Source organism: Typopeltis vanoorti, chromosome 1, assembly GCF_054136105.1.
Source record: "Typopeltis vanoorti isolate ZY-2024b chromosome 1, IOZ_Tvanoo_1.0, whole genome shotgun sequence".
Classification (NCBI taxonomy): domain Eukaryota; kingdom Metazoa; phylum Arthropoda; class Arachnida; order Uropygi; family Thelyphonidae; genus Typopeltis; species Typopeltis vanoorti.
This window is the reverse complement of record NC_143549.1, coordinates 36,079,830-36,101,839: the sequence shown is the minus strand read 5'-3', so window position 1 is coordinate 36,101,839 and position 22,010 is coordinate 36,079,830. Positions and strand designations below refer to the sequence as shown.

At 33.8% G+C, this 22,010-nt stretch overlaps 1 protein-coding gene across 1 annotated transcript in view; it reads left to right on the top strand.

Annotated features, from left to right (window-relative positions):
- Positions 1–22,010, top strand: part of LOC150109888 (uncharacterized) — a 67,296-nt gene that overhangs the window by 20,869 nt on the left and 24,417 nt on the right. Inside the window, exon 2 of the mRNA XM_090415687.1 lies at positions 10,613–10,697. Coding sequence (XP_090271813.1) covers positions 10,613–10,697 — 85 coding nt within the window. The remainder of the gene's footprint in view (positions 1–10,612; positions 10,698–22,010) is intronic.

Genomic DNA, 22,010 nt, shown 5'->3' with positions numbered 1-22,010 from the left:
GTGGGAGGTAGATGGCATTGGTGTAGTTGCAGTTCATTGTAGTTCGTGGATTGAGTGAGTGGTGAAGACATAGTAGTAGTAGAGTAGATTGCCCTCCCTCAATGAGTCTTTGGACTCTCTGTAGGTGTCATGTAATAATAATAATATACTCCTTAAATAATTGCTAAAAAATTTTGAATGCAAATATCAAAATAAAATAGACAAAATAAAAATTGTCTTTTAAAGGACATCTCCAGTCAAAAGTAAAATCATGATTGAAAATAAAATTTTAGAACAGGGGTGTCAATAAGTCAACTTATTTTTCATAGTGGCCAATTGTGCCTGATGAAAGTGATTATGCAAAAATAAAAAATAATTGAAACATGTTAGTTTAATTAGAATAATTGCATTTCAGCTTGCTTTGAATGTGAAAATTGATGGATTTTTCATCAAGTTTCATGAAATTTGAATTAATTTATGTCAGTAAACTGAGACTGTCTAGGCTTAGGGAAATCTAGAATAGAAAATGCCTAACTTACATACCCATGTAGATCCAAACATGAACAATAATTTTGAAATTGATATCTTTAAATTTGGAAGACTCAACCTTTTTGTTTACCTTTTATGTGTTCTACACTTTGCAAGGTAAGCATTTCATCTTGAAATCCACACTTATCCAAAGACAAAAAAAAAATTGTAATTTCCTTACTGAAATTTGCTGGAAGTCAAATTGAAATGGATCATGCAAAAAATCAAATATCAATTTCAAATTTTCAAATTGGAGAAATGTTATTGAAAATCTTTAGTGTCAGAGAAATCATAGTCATTATTTTTTAGAAAACTATTCAACTTTGAAAAAAGTGTCAAATCATTCTTTTGGAATTTTTCTGCATGGAGGTTCATCTTTAAATGAAATTCATGATTAGACTGATTGCCCTCTTATTATCTTACCTATTCCCTGAAGCTTCATATTCAAATTATTCAAGTGAGCCATCATGTCACACAGAAAGTGCAAATCACACTACCATGAAAAAAAGTTTCGATTTCAGGGAAATTTTCAATCTTACCTTTTTCATCAAGATACTCTTTTATTTGAGAATATAATGAAATAAACTTTTCCGAAATCATCAAAAGTGCAGTCACCAATTTTTTTTGACAGTCACCAAACTGTCAATGAATGAGAGAGCTTCCACTTCTAATATAATTCATAAATTTTACAATTTTCATCACATTTTTCAATTCGTTACTTTTAGACATCTCAACACAAATTTTCCTGATGCAAAATGCAGTGGAAAGATGACAGCATGGACTTCACATTGCTTTCATTTAAATGCTGCTTCAAAAGAAAAACAAATCCTAATTTTGCCCTAATCGTGGTGGGAGCACTGACAGAAACCAATTTTTTAAATCCAGATAAAATTTTTTTAACATTTCAATAAAGTTTTCAAAGATGTCTTTTCCACTTGTTTGATCTCTTAATCCACAAATACCAGGCATTTCTTCCCTAACTTGAATATCCGAAATCACATAGTGAACCGGAAATATCAACTGCACAGTGTCACTAACGTGTTGACTCATCTGGTGCTAAACAAACAGTCTCTTAGTTGTTCTAATTTTCTGTCTTTTGCTAACTCTGGCATTCTGCAGATAATTGTTCTTTGACTTAATTTTAAATTATTCACCTTTTGAAGAATATCATCTTTTATTTTTGAGTCATAATTCTTCAACAGAGTTTCAGTGACCACAATCAGTATTTCTTTTACTAGTTCAGCATCAGAAAATGTTTCTTTTTTTGAGCTATAATCCAAACTTCTTTATAGCTAGGTAATATAACTACCTCCATCGATGATAAAAAAAATCTTTTTTAGGCCTCTCTTTTGTTCATGAAGTTCTGCTTTGAGGTTGCTAAATTCATTGAACTGATTTTGGCTATCAACTCGAAAATTTCACATCAAATTCATTGCAAAAATTGTTAAAGTGTTGCTAACGTTGTATAGTTTTTTTTTAATCACTAAAAACTTTGTTACACAAAAGGCACACTGGCTTTTTTTAAAGAATATATTTAAACACTTAAAGTTGCACAATTTGAATATGTTTACAAGAGTATGCAAAAGGTACAGAATTGCCCATCTACACACACTGAAAAACAGCTAAGCCAGACTACTGCTGCTACAAAATGTGCTGAGTCACGTACAAAAACAGTTTGCTCAAGGCAGTTCAGTGCTACACATTACCAAATTGGTGATAAAAAAAAATAAATGCTGTAAAAAGTTGCAATTCCTAAACTCATGAATTAAGAAAATAAGATTTTAGCAATGAAAATATATAAAAAACATAAAATAATTTAATTCAACTTTTTCCAAAAACACCATTGGCCACAATTGTTGTCTACTGGCCTCATGTGGTGGCTTGTGACCACCGCTATTTTAGAACAAATTAATTGCTTCAAATACCTTGGATGTGCTGTATCATATACAAAAGAAGCTGACATTAATATCAAAATTTCATATGGTTCATTCCATAGATCTGCTATCATCTTAGTCACTCGCCTCTGGATCCTCTTCACCTCCTCCCCATCAAGAAAGAACCGAGGTCACCAAATCTGGGCACAGTAGTCAAGATGAGGTCTTATCAAGGCTCGGTACAGAGGTACAATAACTTGCTTGTCTCTGCTCATTAAGGTATTTTTCAACAACCAAGTGAGTTGATGAGCTGATTTAGCTACTTTCGCAATGTGCCCCCTAAACTTCATCTCCCTATCCACCAACACTCCCAAGTCCCTGGCCTCATCAATCTCTTGGAGTACAGTTCCACCCATGTGGTATACTGCTGCTAATCTTTTCACCCCAAAATGCATAACCTTACATTTTGTCACATTAAATTGACATCCATTCTCCTTAGCCCAGAACTCCAATCTATCTAAGTCATCCTGCAAGACTTTGACATCTTCTGCATTCACTATCGCCCTCCCCAACTTTGCATCATCAGCGAACAAATGAACTGTTCCACTTAGATCCTTCCCTATATCATTAATAAACAGATTAAACAGCAGTGGTCCAAGAACAGAACTCTGCGGCACCCCACTAGTCACAGACCGTCTTTTGGACTCCACTCCTGAATAAACCACTCTTTGATATCTCTCCATCAACCACCCATCTATCCATCTCACCAACCCTATATCCATTCCCATATGTTGTAGTTTATGGATTAGAATTCCATGTGGTATCCTGTCAAACGCCTTTGCCAGGTCCAGCAGTATCACTGTAAACCCATTTCTCTTATCCAGTTCAGCTGTCACCTTGTTATAAAACTTGAGCAAGTTACTCAGGCATGATCTACCCTTTACGAAGCCATGCTGTCCCCTGTACAGTATCTCATTTTCATCAATCCATTCCTGTATTTTTCCTTTGACTACTTTCTCCAAGAACTTGACAATGACTCCTGATATGCTGATCGGTCGGTAATTTGCAACCGTAGCCTTGGATCTTCCTTTATGCAGTGAAACTATTTTCCCCTCTTTCCATGCCTTCGGGACTAAACCAGACCCGAGACTCAGATTAAACAACATGGTCAAGGGCACTGATAATTCCTTAGCCGCTTCACGCAAGACCCGTGTCAGTATACCATCCAATCCCATAGATGTATTCACATTAAGGTTCTGTAATAGACTATTCACCTCCACTTCATTCATCACAATTCCCATATAAACTAATGGCTCCTTCATTTTTTCAATGTCACTACCTGGATGATATACTTTTGCAAAGTGCGCGCTCAGTAACTCCACTATATCAACTGGTTCAGTGACCTCCCTACCATCGTCATTCCTTAAAATCATTTTGCCATGTACAGTTTTTTCTTACTTGCAGCATATTGAAAGAACTATTTGGGATTCTCTTTTGCTTGCATAGCTAGTTTCCTTTCATAATCGGCTTTTGCTGTTTTTACCTCACTCGTTACTCTTCTGGCCTGCACTTTATACCGTTCGTGTGCCTGCAGGTCACCCCTTTCTTTAAATTCCCTTCACAGTTGTTTCTTTTTTTGCAGCTCAAGCTTAATGTTGTTATTCATCCATTTAACCCCTACTTGTTTTACTATTCGGACCCTAGGTATACAATCAGCCATAACCTCCTGTAAATGCTCCTTGACCACTTCCCATGCTCTATCGACATCCAGCCCTTGCAGTTGTACATGCCATGGCACATCCAAGCAATCTCCTAAGCTTGTCATACTTGCCAGCATGGTAATTCCACCAAAAATTCCACACCTTTTAGCCACCTCCCAGATCAAGACCTTATGATCACTCTCACCAATAGGTGGCAACATGGTCATATTCATTACAGTCAAATTGTGAGATGCTATTACCAGGTCAAGCACTCTCACACCCCTAGTATTTTCAATTACACGCTGTCTCAGATAGTTATCCCTTAATAATTGAATAAAATCCATTTCCTTCCTCACATGTGTCCTCTCCTCCTTCCAATCAATGTTACCATAATTAAAATCCCCCATAATAATTACCCTCCTTCCACTCATTTCATCAATTTGTTTATGCATACTATCTCCACCATCTATTCTATCACCTGGTCTATAGCAGCACCCAACCGTATATTTTATTCTGCCAGTCTCAATCTCACACCAAATAGCCTCAAATGAGCTCCTTTCACTATCCTGCAATACAACTACAAATCCCCTTGGCTGCAGTTCATCAGCTATCATCAATAACACCCCCCCCCATTTTATTCTCTGTGTCCCTCCCAAACACACTATAACCTACCCATTCTATCCCACTAACTATATCATCTTTTGTCAGCCATGTTTCACTAATGCCAATAACCTGTGGCCAGGAAGAGCCAATCAAGGCCAAAAATTCTTCCTTCTTGTTCCTAATACTCCTGGCATTAGTAATCATGAAATGCAGTGATCCCTTTGTCCCACCCCTATCTTGATGCATTATTCTAAATGTCCCATTCCCATTTTTTGTCCTTAGTGCTGGCTCAGGTTATTATGGACCATAAAAACTGCAGAAGAAAAAAACAAATAGAAACTGGAGAAATGAAATTCCTGCCAAGGAAAGGACAGCAGGCTATACTCTGGAACCAAAGAAGAAGCACAGAAATATGTAAAGAACTAAAAATAGACTCAGTATACTACAAAGTATATATTGAACATCTTGAAAGAATGGACAGTTTGAAACTACTCTGCTACCACTCAGTTAGAGCATATAGTGGTCAGAGATGGCCAAGGAAAAGACCAGAATGGACTATTGGATCTAAATCCCTGAAAGAAGGATGATAATGACGAAAGAACAGAAAATGACTGACAGTGTATTATCTGTGGTGCAGGTAAACAGGATAAAATATTTAATAGTAAACAAGAAAATATTTAGACAAACTTGTTAATGAGTAAGAGTAATTATTATGCAGGATTTTAACCATAGTAATATAAACTGGAAGGGAGAATTAATTTCAACTACTGGGAATAAAGGTAATGAATTTCTGAGAGAGAATTTTCACACACATAGGAGGGAACAAGAAGATTAAGAATTGTGGACTTATTATGAAAATATGATTTTGAAGGAAATATCATTTTTGTCTCTATTAGGAAAGAAAGTGATCATATGATTCTTACTTCAGAAATGAAGAGTCATGGGGTTGAGATCTTAGGGATAAAGATGTATGTGGAATTATAAGGTCAGAGATTTATGACAATTTTCAAAGATAGTATTTCAAGGTTAGAAGAATAAATAGTAAGAATGAAGGACATAAAATATAGTTACAGATAGTTCTGTAGTGTGTTGTGTTAATATATTGTTCATTAAAGTTTTTTTTTTTTTTTTTTTTTGCATTAGCAGTAAGAATTCTTGAAAATAACTCCAGTTAGTTGAGATCACAAGAGTAATCAGACTGGGGGGAGAGAGAGAGAGCAATGGTTCTAAAACTTTTTCAGACTGGCACACTTGGCAATACAAATTTCTGATGCATCATGCCCATGTTCTTAATGCTGGACTCTAGTGTAATTAACCATAAATTTGTAATATGTTGCAGTTTAAACTACATTGACTATTTACTAAAATTATAAAAATCAAGTGGATATTAGATCCAGCATTATTTCTACATTGTTACATTATTATTTCTACTGCTCTTTATATGAGTTTTAGCTTGCAATATTCTTCCAATTAACTTTTAGAGTTGTAAGATTTTTTTGTACATCGTCAATCCATCTTTTTCTTGGTTCTACCTTTGTTGTAATGGTTTCCATTCAAATATTTTTTTAACTTCTCTATCTTTTTCCATTCTTTCTATATGCCCCAACCACATTATTTTTGTGACTTTATATATCTTACTGTATCTTAACCATTAGTTAGTTGTGCAAATTCATTATTTGTTCTAATTCTCCATATCCCATTTCCTTCTTTTATTGATCCATATAACTTCCTTAATATTTTCCTTTCAAAGATTCTCAATCTATCAATATCTTTTGGTGTTAATGGCCACGTTTCACATCCATATGTTGTTACAGGTCTTATAATTGTTTTATAATTTCAATTTAGAATTAAAATTAATCTTATTACTCATTAATCTTTTTTTTTTTTTTTTATAAATAACACTTATTTTCAGCTATGATTCTGCTATTAATTTTTTTGGATATATTATTGTTTGTTGTTATTAATGAATCTAAATATTTAAAACTATCTACAACTTCAAAACTGTATTCACCTATATTATATCTTGTAATGTTTTTATTTATTGTCTTTCCACATTGCATATATTTGTCTTCTGTTTGTTAATTTGTAATCGAACTTCTTTAGCATTTCTATTAAGTTCTTCAAATTTCTCTTCTAAATCTTTTCTCCTGTGACTTATTATTATATCATCTGCATATGCACATATTTGTATTAATTTATTATTAATAAATCCTATCATATTTAACTTTCTTATTATTGCTTCAAGTACCAAATTAAATAAACTTGTTGAGAGTATATCTCCTTGTCTTACTCCACAGTTTATTTCAAAGGGATCCATTAATTCCTCTTGTATTTTAACTACTGCTCTGGATACTTCTAGTGTAATTTTAATTAATCTAATTAATTTTCCTGGTATTCCCAGTGTTTTCAAGGTATGAATAATTTCTTGTCTATTTAATTTATTAAATGCCTTGTTGGAAATCAATATATAAATCATGAAGTTCTGTATCATATTCATATAGGCATTTTTCATATATATTTTGTAGCATAAATATATTCAATTGTGGATCTTTTATTTCTGAAACACACTGGTACTCTCCTGTTATTGTTTCTATATATGGTTCTAATATTTTATATATCATACTTGATAAGATTTTGTATGTCACATTCAATAATGTAATTTCTCTATAGTTTTGACAATTCATCTTATCTCCTTTTTTATATATTGGTTGGATTATTCCAATTTTCCAGTTATTTGGGATTTTTTCTTCTTTTCATATATCTAATATCAAATAATAAATTTCTTTCCATAAGATTTCACCTGCATTCTGTATAAGTTCTCCTGTTATCTCATCTACTCCTGGTGCTTTAAAACTTTTAATTTGTTTTATTATTCCCACTATTTCTTTATAAGTTGTTTCTTGAATTCTTTCTTCTACATTTCTACAATTATTTTGTTTTTCATATTCCTTATTTTCTTCTGCTGTCATCATAGATAATTCCTTAAAATATTCCTTCCATCTTTCTTTAACTAATTCTTTCTCAGTTAATACTTTTCCTTTTTATCCTTACATCCTATCATTTGTGTATCAAAATTGTGTATTAACTGTTTTAATTCTTTATAGAATTTTCTAGTTTCTGTTTTCTCATTATACTGCACTATTTGTTCCTTTCTTCTTCTTTTTACAAATTTTATTTGCCTGCTTTCTTTTCTCTTCATATTCTTCTCTATTATTTTTTGTGCTCCTTTAAATATATATATATATATATTTTTTTTTTTTTTCTAATTCAATTATTTCCTTGCATTCTTCATCAAACTATTATTTCTATTTTAAATTTAGTTTAATCCTTTATCCAAGTGTGAACAAACAGGGTTTGCGCCTGAAAGTATCTTCAGGACTGGGGTAAGGTGGTACAACACCAGGGAAACTCCTTGCAAAGGTGGAGCAAGCTACCAACACTCCTGTCTCAGTATCGGGTTGTGGCCCTTCCCTTAATGCATAACATTAGGCATATCCGCAAGGAGATGTGTTTTGCATTATGGGGAGATACTGAGACAGGAGTGTTGGTAGCTTGCTCCACCTTTGCAAGGAGTTTTTCTGGTGTTGTACCACCTTACCCCAGTCCTGAAGATACTTTCAGGCGCAAACCCTGTTTGCTCACACTTGGATAAAGCATTAAACTAAATTTATTATACTCTAACTAAGTGAAAAATAAACTTTCAACATTATTTCTATTTTTGCTATACTTGCCTATTTCTTCTTCAGCTGCATTTATGACTGTTTGTTGGATTAAGTCCCATTTTTCTTCCATATTCTTTCCTTTTTCTATTGTTTTAATATTATCTTTTATTTTCTTCTTATATTTATCAACTATTTCCCTATTTTGGAATGCTTCAGTATTCTATTTCTTTATCTTTTCAGTTTTCTTTTGGTCTACATTTGATGTTCTATTTATAAATTTAATTTTAACTAACATATGATCAGATTTACAATTTGCTCCTCTGTATGCTCGTACATCATAACCTGAACTTACCCATCATGTCAAAATTAGGACGTGATCTATTTGATTACATTCTTTGGTTGTTGGAATATCCAAATGTATCTTCTTATGTTGAAAACATGTACTCATTATTTATTCTAAGTTTATTTGATATTGCTAATTATATAAGTATTTCCATTTTCACTGGTTTCTTCATGTAAACTACTTTAAAGAAGACATATTCTGAAATATGTCTTCTTTCTCTATTTTTGCATTAAGATCCCCTAATATTTTCATGCATCATTTTTTTTTTCACATGTTTCTTGTAAATTCTTAAAATTGATCTATCACAATCTCATCGGCATTTTCAGTCGGTACATATACGTTAATAAAAGTGATATGGAATTTCCCTTTAATTCGTAACTTGCAAATTTTTTCATTTATTGGCATGAATCCTAAAATTGAATTTACTATCTTCTTTCTAATTATAAATTCTACTCCATAATTTCCTTGTTCTTCAGCACCACTATAATACATAATATAATTTTTTTTTATTTATTCTTCCTTTTCCTCTCCATCTTATCTCCTGTAATGCTTTAACATTCAATTCATATTTCTTTAACTCTTTTGCTATAATTTGCATTTTCCCTACCTTTAACATTGTCTAATATTCCATGTTCCAAAATTCATTAACCTTTTCATGGTCTTGAAGTCAGTCTGGCTTTCAATTGTTTAGCTTTCTTAACGAGATGTTTTTTACAAGAATGGATTGTTACCCATTACCAAACCCCAAACCTGGAGGACTAGGCCTCCAAATTTTTGTCCCCTGGAGGCAGGGTGTACCCCAAGGTACTGGGTACCCATTTTAGCTGCCTCTTACAACATGCTTGGGCTATTCTTTAACCCTGGTTGCCACACGGGGGAATCACTATATGATTACATCCTTTTAACCTTACCTTCATTTAACTGACCAAGTAATAGATTTCCCAATATGATAGGATAATTATGAAGTTAACTGTATTTGTATACTAACATATAGTATATCAGAAAAAGGATGCATAGTTTGTAGCATTGAGTTGGTGTGCCCAAGAATAATGGGCATTGCCAAAACTTAGTTATCTGAGGATGATGACCAGGCAGGAACAGAAATGGAAGAATATAGAATCTTCCAGGTGATAGGAAGGAGGAAAAGAAGACAAGAAGTACCTGTTAATGATAGTAGAGGAGCTATGTCTACTCAGTGTGCAGATGGAAAATAACAATACATATGAAAGTTGAAATAAATACAAGAGTATCTTGAGATGTTATAGTCCTGGGACTGTAGAGAGCAATGAGTCAAAATCTTGAGACCAGCTAGGCTTGAGTGACTGGCTTGGGTGTAGCTCCAGCATATTAGTGGGGGTTTGTCTGCAACTGTGTAGTGCTGGCACAGTTTCATGGAGCCAATATAGACACTGGAGATACAGACCCTGGAGCAATTCAGGTTTAGAGGTATAAGAGAGAGTGATCTATTTTACAGTTTTTGGAACTCTTGGATACTTAAACAAATTAAATGTCAAAATTGGTCTCTGCAGTAATTCTTCTCATAATGTATGGCAATATTCATGTCCAGAAGAATGTATGTTGTTTACATTTTGATACTGTTGCAGTTTGTTGTAAAGTTGATACCTGTCTGTATACAATGTCATGAACATCTTTCACATGCAAATTTGTTTATTTTCCATTGGAGATTTGCTAATAACAATAAATATTCAAATATTGAACATTTATTGTTTACTGTAATCATAATGAAAAAGTTAACACTTTTTCATCATGATTACAGATAGAAATATTCTGGATTTTTTTTTTTTTTTTTTACTTCAAGCATAAACTAAAGATGATAGATTATGAAGTTTGTGCTGATGTTTTAGTTTATGGCATTTAAAATTTATTAAAATATATAGTAATATGACTTTTAATTTTAAATAGCAAGAAGAGCCATCCAGTGTGATTTTGACTTCTGCAGCAGAACCTCTGCGACCGATGGCACTCTTTATTGAAAAGAGCTTTTCTGGTGAGAATTATAATTTTTTGTATTCCGTTATGTATTCTGTGTCAATTAATATGATAATCCTTGTAATTTAATATACAGTACTGACTGTTAGGATTATTTCATCAGATTTCTGAAATACTTTACTAGTACTTTCCTGATATGGATACTTAGACCTGATATTTTTATTTAAAGGCAGGAACAGATTTAGGGATAATAATCATTTATTTTATTTAATTATTATTGTTTGGTAACATCCATGGAGTCATGCATGGGAGGCCTACTCAATCAGCAACATGTCTATCATAATGTGCTTTGAAGTTATTTACGTTATCTGTACTTACAACACACTCAAGCAATGTATTCCACTCACCTAACAACTCTCCATGTAAAAAATCTACTCCTCACATCCTTCTTCACCCCCCCCCCCCCGGCATCTTTATACAACCTCCAGGGATGGCCTCTCCTCCTTCCCATCTTAACATCCACTCTTTTTATAATTTGTTCCATATTAATCTGATGGACTCCCCTAACTAACTTGAAGGTCTCTATCATACTCCTCTTTTCCTCCTATCTACCAACCTATGTAAATCACATTCTCTCAAATGCTCTTCATTAGCAACACTCCAGAGTTCTGACATCACTTTGATCATTCATCTTTGGATCCTCTGTAGTGTTTCCACATCACATTGAAAACTAGGTTACCAAATCTGACCACAATAGTCCATATGCTTTATATAGAGAAACCAACACCTCCTTATCCCTACATGTCAGTGTACTTTTATGATAGCAGCTATACGATGTGCAGTCTTTGCAATGCAATTTGCCCTCAGAACTTTAGTCCACTGTTCACCATCACTCCAAGATTTCAAATCTTATCCACTTCCTGAAGTACATCTCCACCAATACAGTACATACAATTATACACCCAATTCTCTGCTTACATGGTAAAGTCCAGGAAAAAAACTCTGTAAATGAAAACCATGTAAAAAAGAATACAGTGCATAAGAAAAAATAGAAGAATGGTTCCAGATGTGAAAACCCAATATGAACAATAAGTTATTTTCAAACAAAACATATGAAAATCATTGAATAAAACTATTTAATTTTAATTTTAATATTTTTTATTTTAAATACTTATTTAAAGTATATACATATGTATCTTTCTTAAAGAAAATAGTGTGTCACTAATAAAACAGAAATTCGAAAAGGCCCAAATACACCCACGCATGTGGTTATTAGTCGAATTGTATTTGCCATCACTTTCTGACAGTAGCTGCATTCTTTTGTGTGAGACTGGAATTAAATCATTTCCATCACTTGAAACACTGCAATGGCGAAACGTTTTCTTCAGTAAAAGGAATTAAATTAGCACTCATTTCCAATAATTCTGAAGGTTGATTTTTTTTATATATATATATCACAAACTCTGTAATTAATCATTGAGATCCCGTTTTGACTAGATCTTTGTATAATTCTTCTTATCGTACCATTTCAGTTCATGCTCATTTAGTATTTGAATCATGTGTAAGTAAAGGATTAGTTGTTAATGATATTTCATGTGGATTCACTGGGGATCTTCAAATGTTTGCTGATGATGCAGGGTTAGGTACAATTATCAGGTGTAGTGCTGATGTTGATTCTCTACAGAAAGATCTGAATGGACTTTTGACTTCTATAAATGAGTAGGGTTATAGTTTTAATGTTAATAAATGCGAGGTATTACACATTAGGATATGGAGATATATAGCTAATGTAAAAATATGTCGTTTATATTAAATCTTTGTTATCTACGCCATTGTAAAATTTTATTACAATTGTTTTATCATCATCATCATGCGTATCAAGGATTTAGGCCAGCATGGCCTGTTCCAGCCTTAGAAGTCATTGTTTAAGAGGACGTCCTGGTTTTCTTTTTTTTTCCTAATGGCTTGTTTTTTGGTAATCTTTCTGTTTTCATTCTTTGAACATGTTCCATTTATGTTTATATTTTTTAATTTTTTCTATTACTGGTTCTTGGTTTAATTCTTTCATAATTTATTCATTTCTTTTGTGATCAAATAGGGTATACTTTGTAGTTTTTCTCATAAACTTCGTTTGTGTAGTTGTTAATCTTTGTTTGTTTTTTTGTTTTATTGTCCAGATTTTGCTTCCATACATTAAGACTGGTAGGGCTAATGTATTGTATACTTCTAGTCTGGTTTGTTTTTGAACTAGGTTTGGTTTAAATATAGAGAGAGAAGAATAAAACAATTGTTTTATTCTTTGTTCAAAACTTATCTTAACTTTAATTTAACTTTACTTTTACCCTTAACAGTCGTGACTCAGTCTTCTTAATATGTTGCCTGAATTAGTCTCTCATTTTTAATCCTCTCATTCAACTTTAATTCCCCCTTTGTTTCAAGGCCGCAATTATGCTTTTACACATGCGCGAAATTTCAGAACTAAGAAATTGCCTCTGGCTGGAGCCAATCTCTTTGTCTGAACTACTGGTGTTTTTCTATATTGAATGTTAAAAACTTATTTGTGTATCGACTGTGCCATCAAAAATCATAGATAGGAATTGAATATCCTTCCAAAGAAAACACTCAACAAAACATGGAGTTTTCCTTTCTTACTTATTACTAAATCTAGCAACGCAAAAATACTAACTTTCACTTGTGGCTACTTAACACTCTAGGTCACACAGATTCGATTTTTATGAGCAGTGCATTGGTAAGCAGAAATCAGGCAAATTATTTAACAACAAAACAATTTATTCATGCAAATTCAATGTACAAAAGGGTTAATACTAAACACGCAAATATTTCTCAGACTCTATACTTCTACAGCAAGATATATTGGGAATTATAATTGATCCTCTTAAGTAAACAATTCTCTTTTATAAATAACGAAACCTGTGGTGCGATCATAATTAAAAGAAACACACGTATTAACCACAGTGAAAATTATTTAATTGTAAATATTTCATCCTAAGCATCTTAGGACATCATCAGTACAGTAGTTTAAAACAAACAATAATAGGAATAACATACAGTTAGGGCGCATGATTACAATAGAATCTCATTAAACGTGTGTAACGTGTTACCTAAAAAAAATTAATTTTTTAACACAATTTTGTATGACAATTTCCCATACTTTTGGAATAGTAAGAACGTTGTTGAGGTTTAAGTTTGGTCTGTGTAGTAGGGCTTCAGAACTTTCTGTGTATAAACTGTAAAATTTTTATTATTGTGCCATTGTAAAATCTTTATTCTCTTCACTTAATACTTTCGTTTTGTCAAATCTTAATTCTTAAATCTTAAATGCACTTGTATGTGTTCCTTTAGTAAAATCTTCTATAGTACAATCTTTATCTCTCTTAACTTCAATATCTCTCTTGGCCGATCTTTACACATAAGAACGATGCTAGTGGTTTGGGGGACAAAGGGAATACTAATGGTTAACATCACTTCCTTTGTCTTCTCACTGGTTCAAAATTCCTTTTTCGGATTCAGGGAAAATTTATTTTTCACAGCTCCACCCCAAATCCTAGAATAACAAAGAATATAGAATCAAGGAACCAGAACACAGTTTAACATACAATCTTATTTTACTGTAGGTTATGTTTGAAGTCGTAGCCTCTCTATAAATTAATCTCCCGCTGTGGTCCATATTTTATGAGAAAGTGCAATAGAGAAGAAAATCAGGCAAGTCATCAGTTAAACTTAAAAAGCAAAAACATTTAATTCAATTGAAACACTTTACACATTATGAATACACTCTGATTAAATATCCTGCAATTGCTAATGAATGAGCACTAATTATTCAGATTCTCTATATCTGTCTTAGAATGCATGACAAAGAACTTCGTTTATGATTTTCAACTTATACATGAAAGAACACACTTATTCGTCAATACTAAAGACATTTGTTAACTGAATTACTAAATTAGCTTCACGTGCTCTCATACAATTTCTCTCAGAAAATTCTCATAATTCTCATTCAATCATTAAAAGAGACAATTTCTAGGCTCCATGTGCTCTTGCACTATTTCCTTCACAAAATACTCAAATTTCTCATAACTTACTCTATCATTAAAAGAAACATTCTCTAGAGTCCTTCCTAAAATTTACAGATATCCTTCTAATACATATTTACATATAAAAAACATAGACCGTTACCAATTGCTGGGAAACTATCTGGCCACCTTACATATCTCGTCTGGACAATTACCGTCGACTCCACGTTCCTTCGTCTTTTTCTGAGTCATTCTTCAAGGTTTCAATCTGCACTTACTCACTCAACATTGTAACGATATCTCCATAAGCATCGGTGATTATCTTCTGCTGGGCTGGTCGCCAACCGGTAAATTTTCGGGAAATCCACGGCAAAGTTCCTCAGTCATTGTCTTGAATCCGAGGGGGACATCAAGAAGGCACGAAATCCAGAGCGTAAGCGAGCATAAACATAAGAATAAGAGAGCTTTTCTGGCGCCACACATTCACTATACGTCATCCATTTCTCCTCCTATTTTTCACGTGACATCACGTCACACAGTACTGAGCACCACACACGGAATCCTTAGCGTACTCTTCTGAGTGTGTGTGTGGGGGGGAGCTTCTTGCTTACCAAAAGGGTGCACCTGTACTCTTTGTTGCACATGTTCAGAATCCGGCCACTTTTATTTAATCAGATTATCTCTTTCTCCCAGCAATTTATAAGTACTTACACTTAAGCAGTAAGGTTTAAGTAATTTACAATACTTTACAATATAACATATTAAATGAAGGATTCTCAGCTTAGTAATATTTTAGTGAAATTACAAGTGTCTAGTATATTCTGATATATCAATAATTGATTCAAAATTGCAAGCCCATGTTAAATCTGAAGGAAACGTAAATTAATTTAATTTTTGCTTCATTCAGAACTTAACAAAACGTTCATGTTTATATAAAGATCTATGAAAAGTTTTAGACTTTTCCCAATGGATCCTATGGTTTGGATTTTCAATTCCGTATTGAGAGAGGCCAGATTTCTGTGGTTTAAAAGGATGAATGTGGTCTTGATGTTCCGAGATGCGTTTCTGAACAGACCTACCTGTCTGTCCAAAGTAAGACAATTTGCATGAACATAGAATTTCATAAACACCAGGCAACATCAAAGGTGAGAGTTTGTCCTTAGGAGAAGGTAATCTCCAAACGTCTTTCTAAAATTATGAAGAAATACAATTTTGCCACTACTTACAAACCTATCATCCAAATTCACAACTTGTTACTTTCTCCTAAGGACAAACTCTCACCTTTGATGTTGCCTGGTGTTTATGAAATTCCATGCTCATGCAAATTGTCTTACTTTGGACAGACAAGTAGGTCTGTTCAGAAACGCGTCTCGGAACATCAAGACCACATTCGTCTTTTTAAACCGCAGAAATCTGGCCTCTCTCAACACGGAATTGAAAATCCAAACCATAGGATCCATTGGGAAAAGTCTAAACTTTTACATAGATCTTTATATAAACATGAACATTTGTACAAAGATAGTTCTGAAGTCCTACTACACAGACCAAACTTAAACCGCAACGACGTTCTTATTATTCCAAAAGTATGGGAAATTGTCATACAAAATTGTGTTAAATAATTAATTTTTTTTTTTTTTTGGTAACACATTACACACGTTTAATGAGATTCTGTTATAATCATGTGCTCTAACTGTATATTATTGTTTGTTTTAAACTACTGTACTGATGATGTCCTAAGATACTTAGGATGAAATACTTACAATTAAATAATTTTCACTGTGGTTAATATGTGTGTTTCTTTTAATTAAAACAATTCTCTGTTAACACACCTTGTCTATGGTACTACTTTAGCTGTCACTTAGTTGCACACAGAGCAATTTTACACATGCTAAACAAAAGGCAGGCTTAGCTAATAAACAATTCTAAGCATATTGACACTTCACCTTAATTCAATGATTAGCTAAATGCCTTCAGTCCTCAAATACTTTTAACATAAAAACTTTAAAGAAATCTCCATCACAAATTCTGCCTTTAATGAAAAACAATATATTAAATCTTACTTTGTATATAGTCGTCTTGTTTGTCAGCACTAATAGATTCTTGAAATCACTATCTGCTGCTTCTTTCCCTTTCTTGACTACACACACGGATACCTTTTTCTGGGAATGATGAGGTCACTTTTTATTTCTGAGATCATCTGGAAACGTGGCAGCTTGAATTCCGGAACTGTCTTTCTTGAAAAAAAACTCAGGCGAGGTTTTTCTTTTCTGGTTGATGTCTCCCCTTTTATATCTCTCCATCGACCTTGGGTCCTTCCACAATTTTATTCCCTTGGGTATTTCGTGGGTCTGCACTCACCACTTTTTTTGTCGTTGCGATAAGGAGGGAAACCCCATATATACTTGACCTTCGCGATAGTGATTGCCTTAGGTCATAAGTTAATCCATCTGGAACTTTCCTTTGTCACAATTTAATTTACACTTAAACTTTCTTTGTTCTTTACAGAATTTTGGCAGTTACATTATTTAACAATTCACTTTAAATTAATTCCATGTTACCTAACTATAACACGATTAACCACAAGTATTTTTGTATGGATTTTCGTTTTCCAGTAAAATCGGTATAAAAGGAATTTTTGAACAAAATTCCTTCTATACAAGATTTTACACTAATTCTCTTTTTACACAATACGTTTTGATTTAATATGGTTCAAATGGTGCTTATTTTTAAAATTTCTGTTTGAATTCACTTCTGTTAAAAAGGGTATTTCCATTATAATTATCATTTCCTAGAATGGTACATATGTACTTAAACTTGAATTTCGGTACCCCCCCGATGTTTTAAATATCAGGGATTACTCTACGCTACAGAATGTAGACAACTGGGTTACAAAAGAAATGTTTAATGAATGGTTCCATCAATGTTTTGTTCCAGAAGTTAAACGCTATTTGATGGAAAAAAATCTGGACTTTAAAGTTTTATTGATTATAGACAATGTGCCTGGCCATTCTGTTTTAGAACACCTGAACGTGGAATTTTATTTTATTTTCTGCAAATTATAAAATTACTATAAAAAAAAAATTATATCCAATACATGTTGGATAAACTAGATAAGGATAATTTACTGACAGTTATTGATGAGTGGAAGAAATTTTTTATTTTGGATTGCATCAAATTTGCTAAATTGGCATTATCAAAATTGAAACTATCAACTTTAAATGTATGCTGGAAGGCTACTTGGCCAGAATGTGTGAAAAAGAAAAACTCTGTACGTTTGCATACAACTGAATATCCCAATATCATCAGATTAGCACATGCAGTTGACGGAGAAGGACTTGATTTTTTTGTCTGCAGATATTGAAGAATTGATGGTTGACAAGGTTGTTAGTGATGATGAAATAATAGAAGCTGTCCTTGAGAATCTTGAAAAAGAAAAAAGGTGATCATGAAGAGATTCCAATCACTGCAGGATTAATTAAAGAAGGGTTTCAAATGGCTAGTAAATTGCAAAGTCCAGTGCATTTTGCAATGGCTAGTAAATTGCAAAAGTCGAGTGCCTCAGGTTTCTGTTCTTGTGCCTGTACTGTTTAACTTAGTTGTTAAACAATAGAGGCACAAGAACACCCTGAGCACTCGACTTTTCTGAGACATTGCTCCATCATATACAACTTGCTGGTATCATTCAGAGAGCCAATCTCCAATCCATCTAACCAATATATCATCTCTTCCTATCCTCTGCAGCTTGTGTGCCAACTTATGTGATAATCTATCAAATGTTTTTGCAAAAGTCCAAGAATATCACTGTATATGATTTTCCCTTAGCCAACACATTCGTCACCTTATCGTAAACCATAAGCAGATTGGTAGAACAAGATCTGCTCTTCACATATCCATGCTGACCATCATAGAGAATCTTATGGCGATCAACTCGGTATATTGTATTCTATTTCTAACCAATTTTTCCAACACTTTGATGTGATCAAAGTGTTGGAAAATTATAGACATACACAGTGGTCTATAATTTGAAACTTCTGTTCTCAAACCATACTTGTGGATAGGCATTATTTTGCCTTCTTTCCGCTCCTTAGGAATCTTCCTCACTGCAAGCTTTTCATTAAATAACCAAGACAAGGGTATTGCTAACTCTTTTGCAGATTCTTTAAAAATCCATGGTAATATGTTATCTATTCCCACAGCCTTATTAGTATCTAACCCAAGCAACACTTAATACACCTCTAATTCTCCTAATTCTTGCTTCCCTTCTACATATTGCACAGCATCATTCACACCACTATGACATAGACTGAAGTGTTTGTTAAATAATTCCACTATATCATTTTCTATGGTTACTCTGCTACCATTACTATCCACCAGCATCAAACTGCTATAATTATTTTTCCTCTTGTTTCCCACATAGCAGAAAAATTCCCTTGGATTAGCTTTGACCTGACTGGCCCATCTCCTCTCATATTCTACTTTTTCTTTTTTAACCATGCTTGTCACTTTTCTGGCCTGCACTTTATATTCTTCATGCACCTGTTCACTGCGAACTGTTTTGTACATCCTTCATGACAACTTCTTTTGTTATGCTGCTTGTTTGATTTCACCATTTATCTATCTCACTCCTACTTTATTTATTTACTATTATTATTATTAGCATATGATGTACAGGTCTCAGGGTATTACATACATATTACATAAAACAACACAAAAACAATTTTAAAAATCATATTAAAAGGGTACAATAGGTTCAAATGATTAAACATTAAAAATTAAGAGTCAGGAATCAGAGCTTAATCCATAAATTCCAGATCCATTCCATGGATTTTGGGGTCAGTTTAAAAAAGTCTTCTTTAGTGCCTACGAATGAGTAGATAGGGCACTCAAGTACAATGTGATCGATAGTCTGGATCCCACTTCTGCATTCACAGTTTGGAGTATCGGACCAGTTCCATTTAAGCAAGAGATGCTTACATGTCCTGTTCTGGTCCGATTTAAAGTGGTTCATACATGTCTTTGGAGATTGAAGCCCTCCAAACGAGGTGTTGGATTTGAAATGGGTATTTGAAGATTGCAGATATGTTGAAGCCAATACTCTCCCCATGATGCGCATAGGTCGAAGTTCTGGGTGTTCATTTTTATTGCACTCCTCCAGGTAGTGCACCTGGATTTCCATCTTTGTGAGGTATGGAAGGAAATGTCTTGGTGGATAGGCAAGGAACTGTTTCCAATTATTTTTATCCATAATTTGTTTAAGGCTTCAGGTCCTATGAAGTGAGGGAGGAGCTATATTACTGAGAGTTGGGAGCCAGGAGTAGATCTTAGAGCACCAGAGATTATCATAGTTTGATTCAGCTGGACATCAACTAAAGAAGCATGTGTGCTGTTCAGCCACACAGGAGCACAGTACTCTGCTGTAGACCAAAGACAATGTAATAGTATGCAGTGTGTTGGGATCAGCATCCCAAGAAGTACCAGCGTAGAATAGACCAAAGACAGTGCAGCAGTACGCAGTGTGTTGGCATCAGCACCCCAAGATGTACCAGCAAGTTTATGCATTATATTATTATGAGTTTTTAATTTTGAATTGGGTCCTATGAAGTGAGGGAGGGGCTATATTACTGAGAGTTGGGAGCCAGTAGCCAGGAGTAGATCTTAGAGCACCAGAAATTATCCTCTTAGTTTGATTCAGCTGGACATCGACTAAAGACAGTGCGGTAGTACGCAGTGTGTTTGCATCAGCACCCAAAGAAGTTCCAGCAAGTTTGTGCATTATATTATAAGTTTTTAATTTTCCAGCGATATTTTCTAGATGATATTTAAATGTCAAACTTCTGTCTAGGGTAACTCCTAAGTATTTTGGATGATTATTATATTTCACCAGGTTATTTCTGAAGTAAACCTTTGGGATATAGTTGGTCTGGATATTACTTTAATGAAAGGATGCAACTTCAGTTTTGTTCAGGTTGGGTTGTAATTGCCATCGTCTAAAGTATTTATCAAGTACAGCTAGATCTTCAGTTAAGATGTTCTAAGCTTTTTGGAATGTAGAATGTTGAGTTGCAATGGCAATATTGTCAGCATACATGAATCTCTGTGATGTTGTCACTGGGATATCATTAATATATAAGTTAAAAAGCAATGAGGCGAGAACTGACGCCTGAGGTAGGCCATTTTTAATCTTAAAGAATTTACTTTTGGATTCATTGAGAGATACTTGTATCCATCTGTCTGCTAGCATTTGATTAATTAGGTTGACTAGTTTTGGTGATGGGATAGTTTCTAAGAATTTTAAAATAAGATCCTCTCTCCACACTGTGTCATAGGCAGCAGAGAGGTCCATGAATACTGTTGTTGTTTTCAATTGTTTTTCAAAACCATTCTCTATGAAGGTTGTCAAGGCTAGCACTTGATCATAACAACTTCTGTCAGGTTTGAAGCCAGCCTGTTCCTGAGGAGTTCTAATATGTATGCTTAGAGAAATTCTGTTGTAAATTATTCTTTCCAGAAGTTTCAGGCTGATGCTTAACAAGGTGAAAGGATGATAGTTGGAAGCAATTGTAGGGTCTTTGCCAGGTTTTAAGACAGCAATGATTTTAGATCTTTTAAAAATTGATGGAAGCATGCCAGATTCCAAGATATTATTATACAAAGTAGTAAGTCATTTAATAGTTTTTGGTCCACAGTTCTTAATGAATTCAGGGTAGACATCCAATCCGACTGCCTTCCCGGTCCTCAGTGAGTTAACTGCCTGGGTAAGTTCCTGGGAAGTGAAAGCCTGAAATAGTGACAATGGTGGAAAATCTGTTTTAAGATTTTTTAGTTTTTGTTTCACCTCTCTCGTAGCTGTTCTATCTTGAGGATATTTAGTCATTGAAACTATATGCTTTGTAATGTGTTTTGGATTTATGGAGAGCAGTTTACCAGAAGTCCTTGTATTAGCATCAAGCTTTCTAATCAGGGATGAAGCTTTTCGCTGGAATGAGTAAAATTAAAATTGTTCATTGTCTTAATCCACTTGTCTTTCCTAGCATTGTTGAGAGACTTCAGCAGCTCAGTGGCTACTGTAGGGTTATTACTAGAAGAGAATTCTTTATATTGTCTTTCCAGGCTGGATTATATTCCAGCTTGGAATATAATCTCTCCTAAAACATCTTGGAATAGTTCGTTTGGCAGCACCAATAATAATGCCAACAAATCTATTGTAGTTTACGGAATTAACAACGCATATAAAGTATATTAATTAAAGGTAACTTTAATGAATAACTTCTATATTTCGGCAACGTCACATTGCCATCTTCAGGAACATAAAGATATGGTATGTGCACGCAGACACT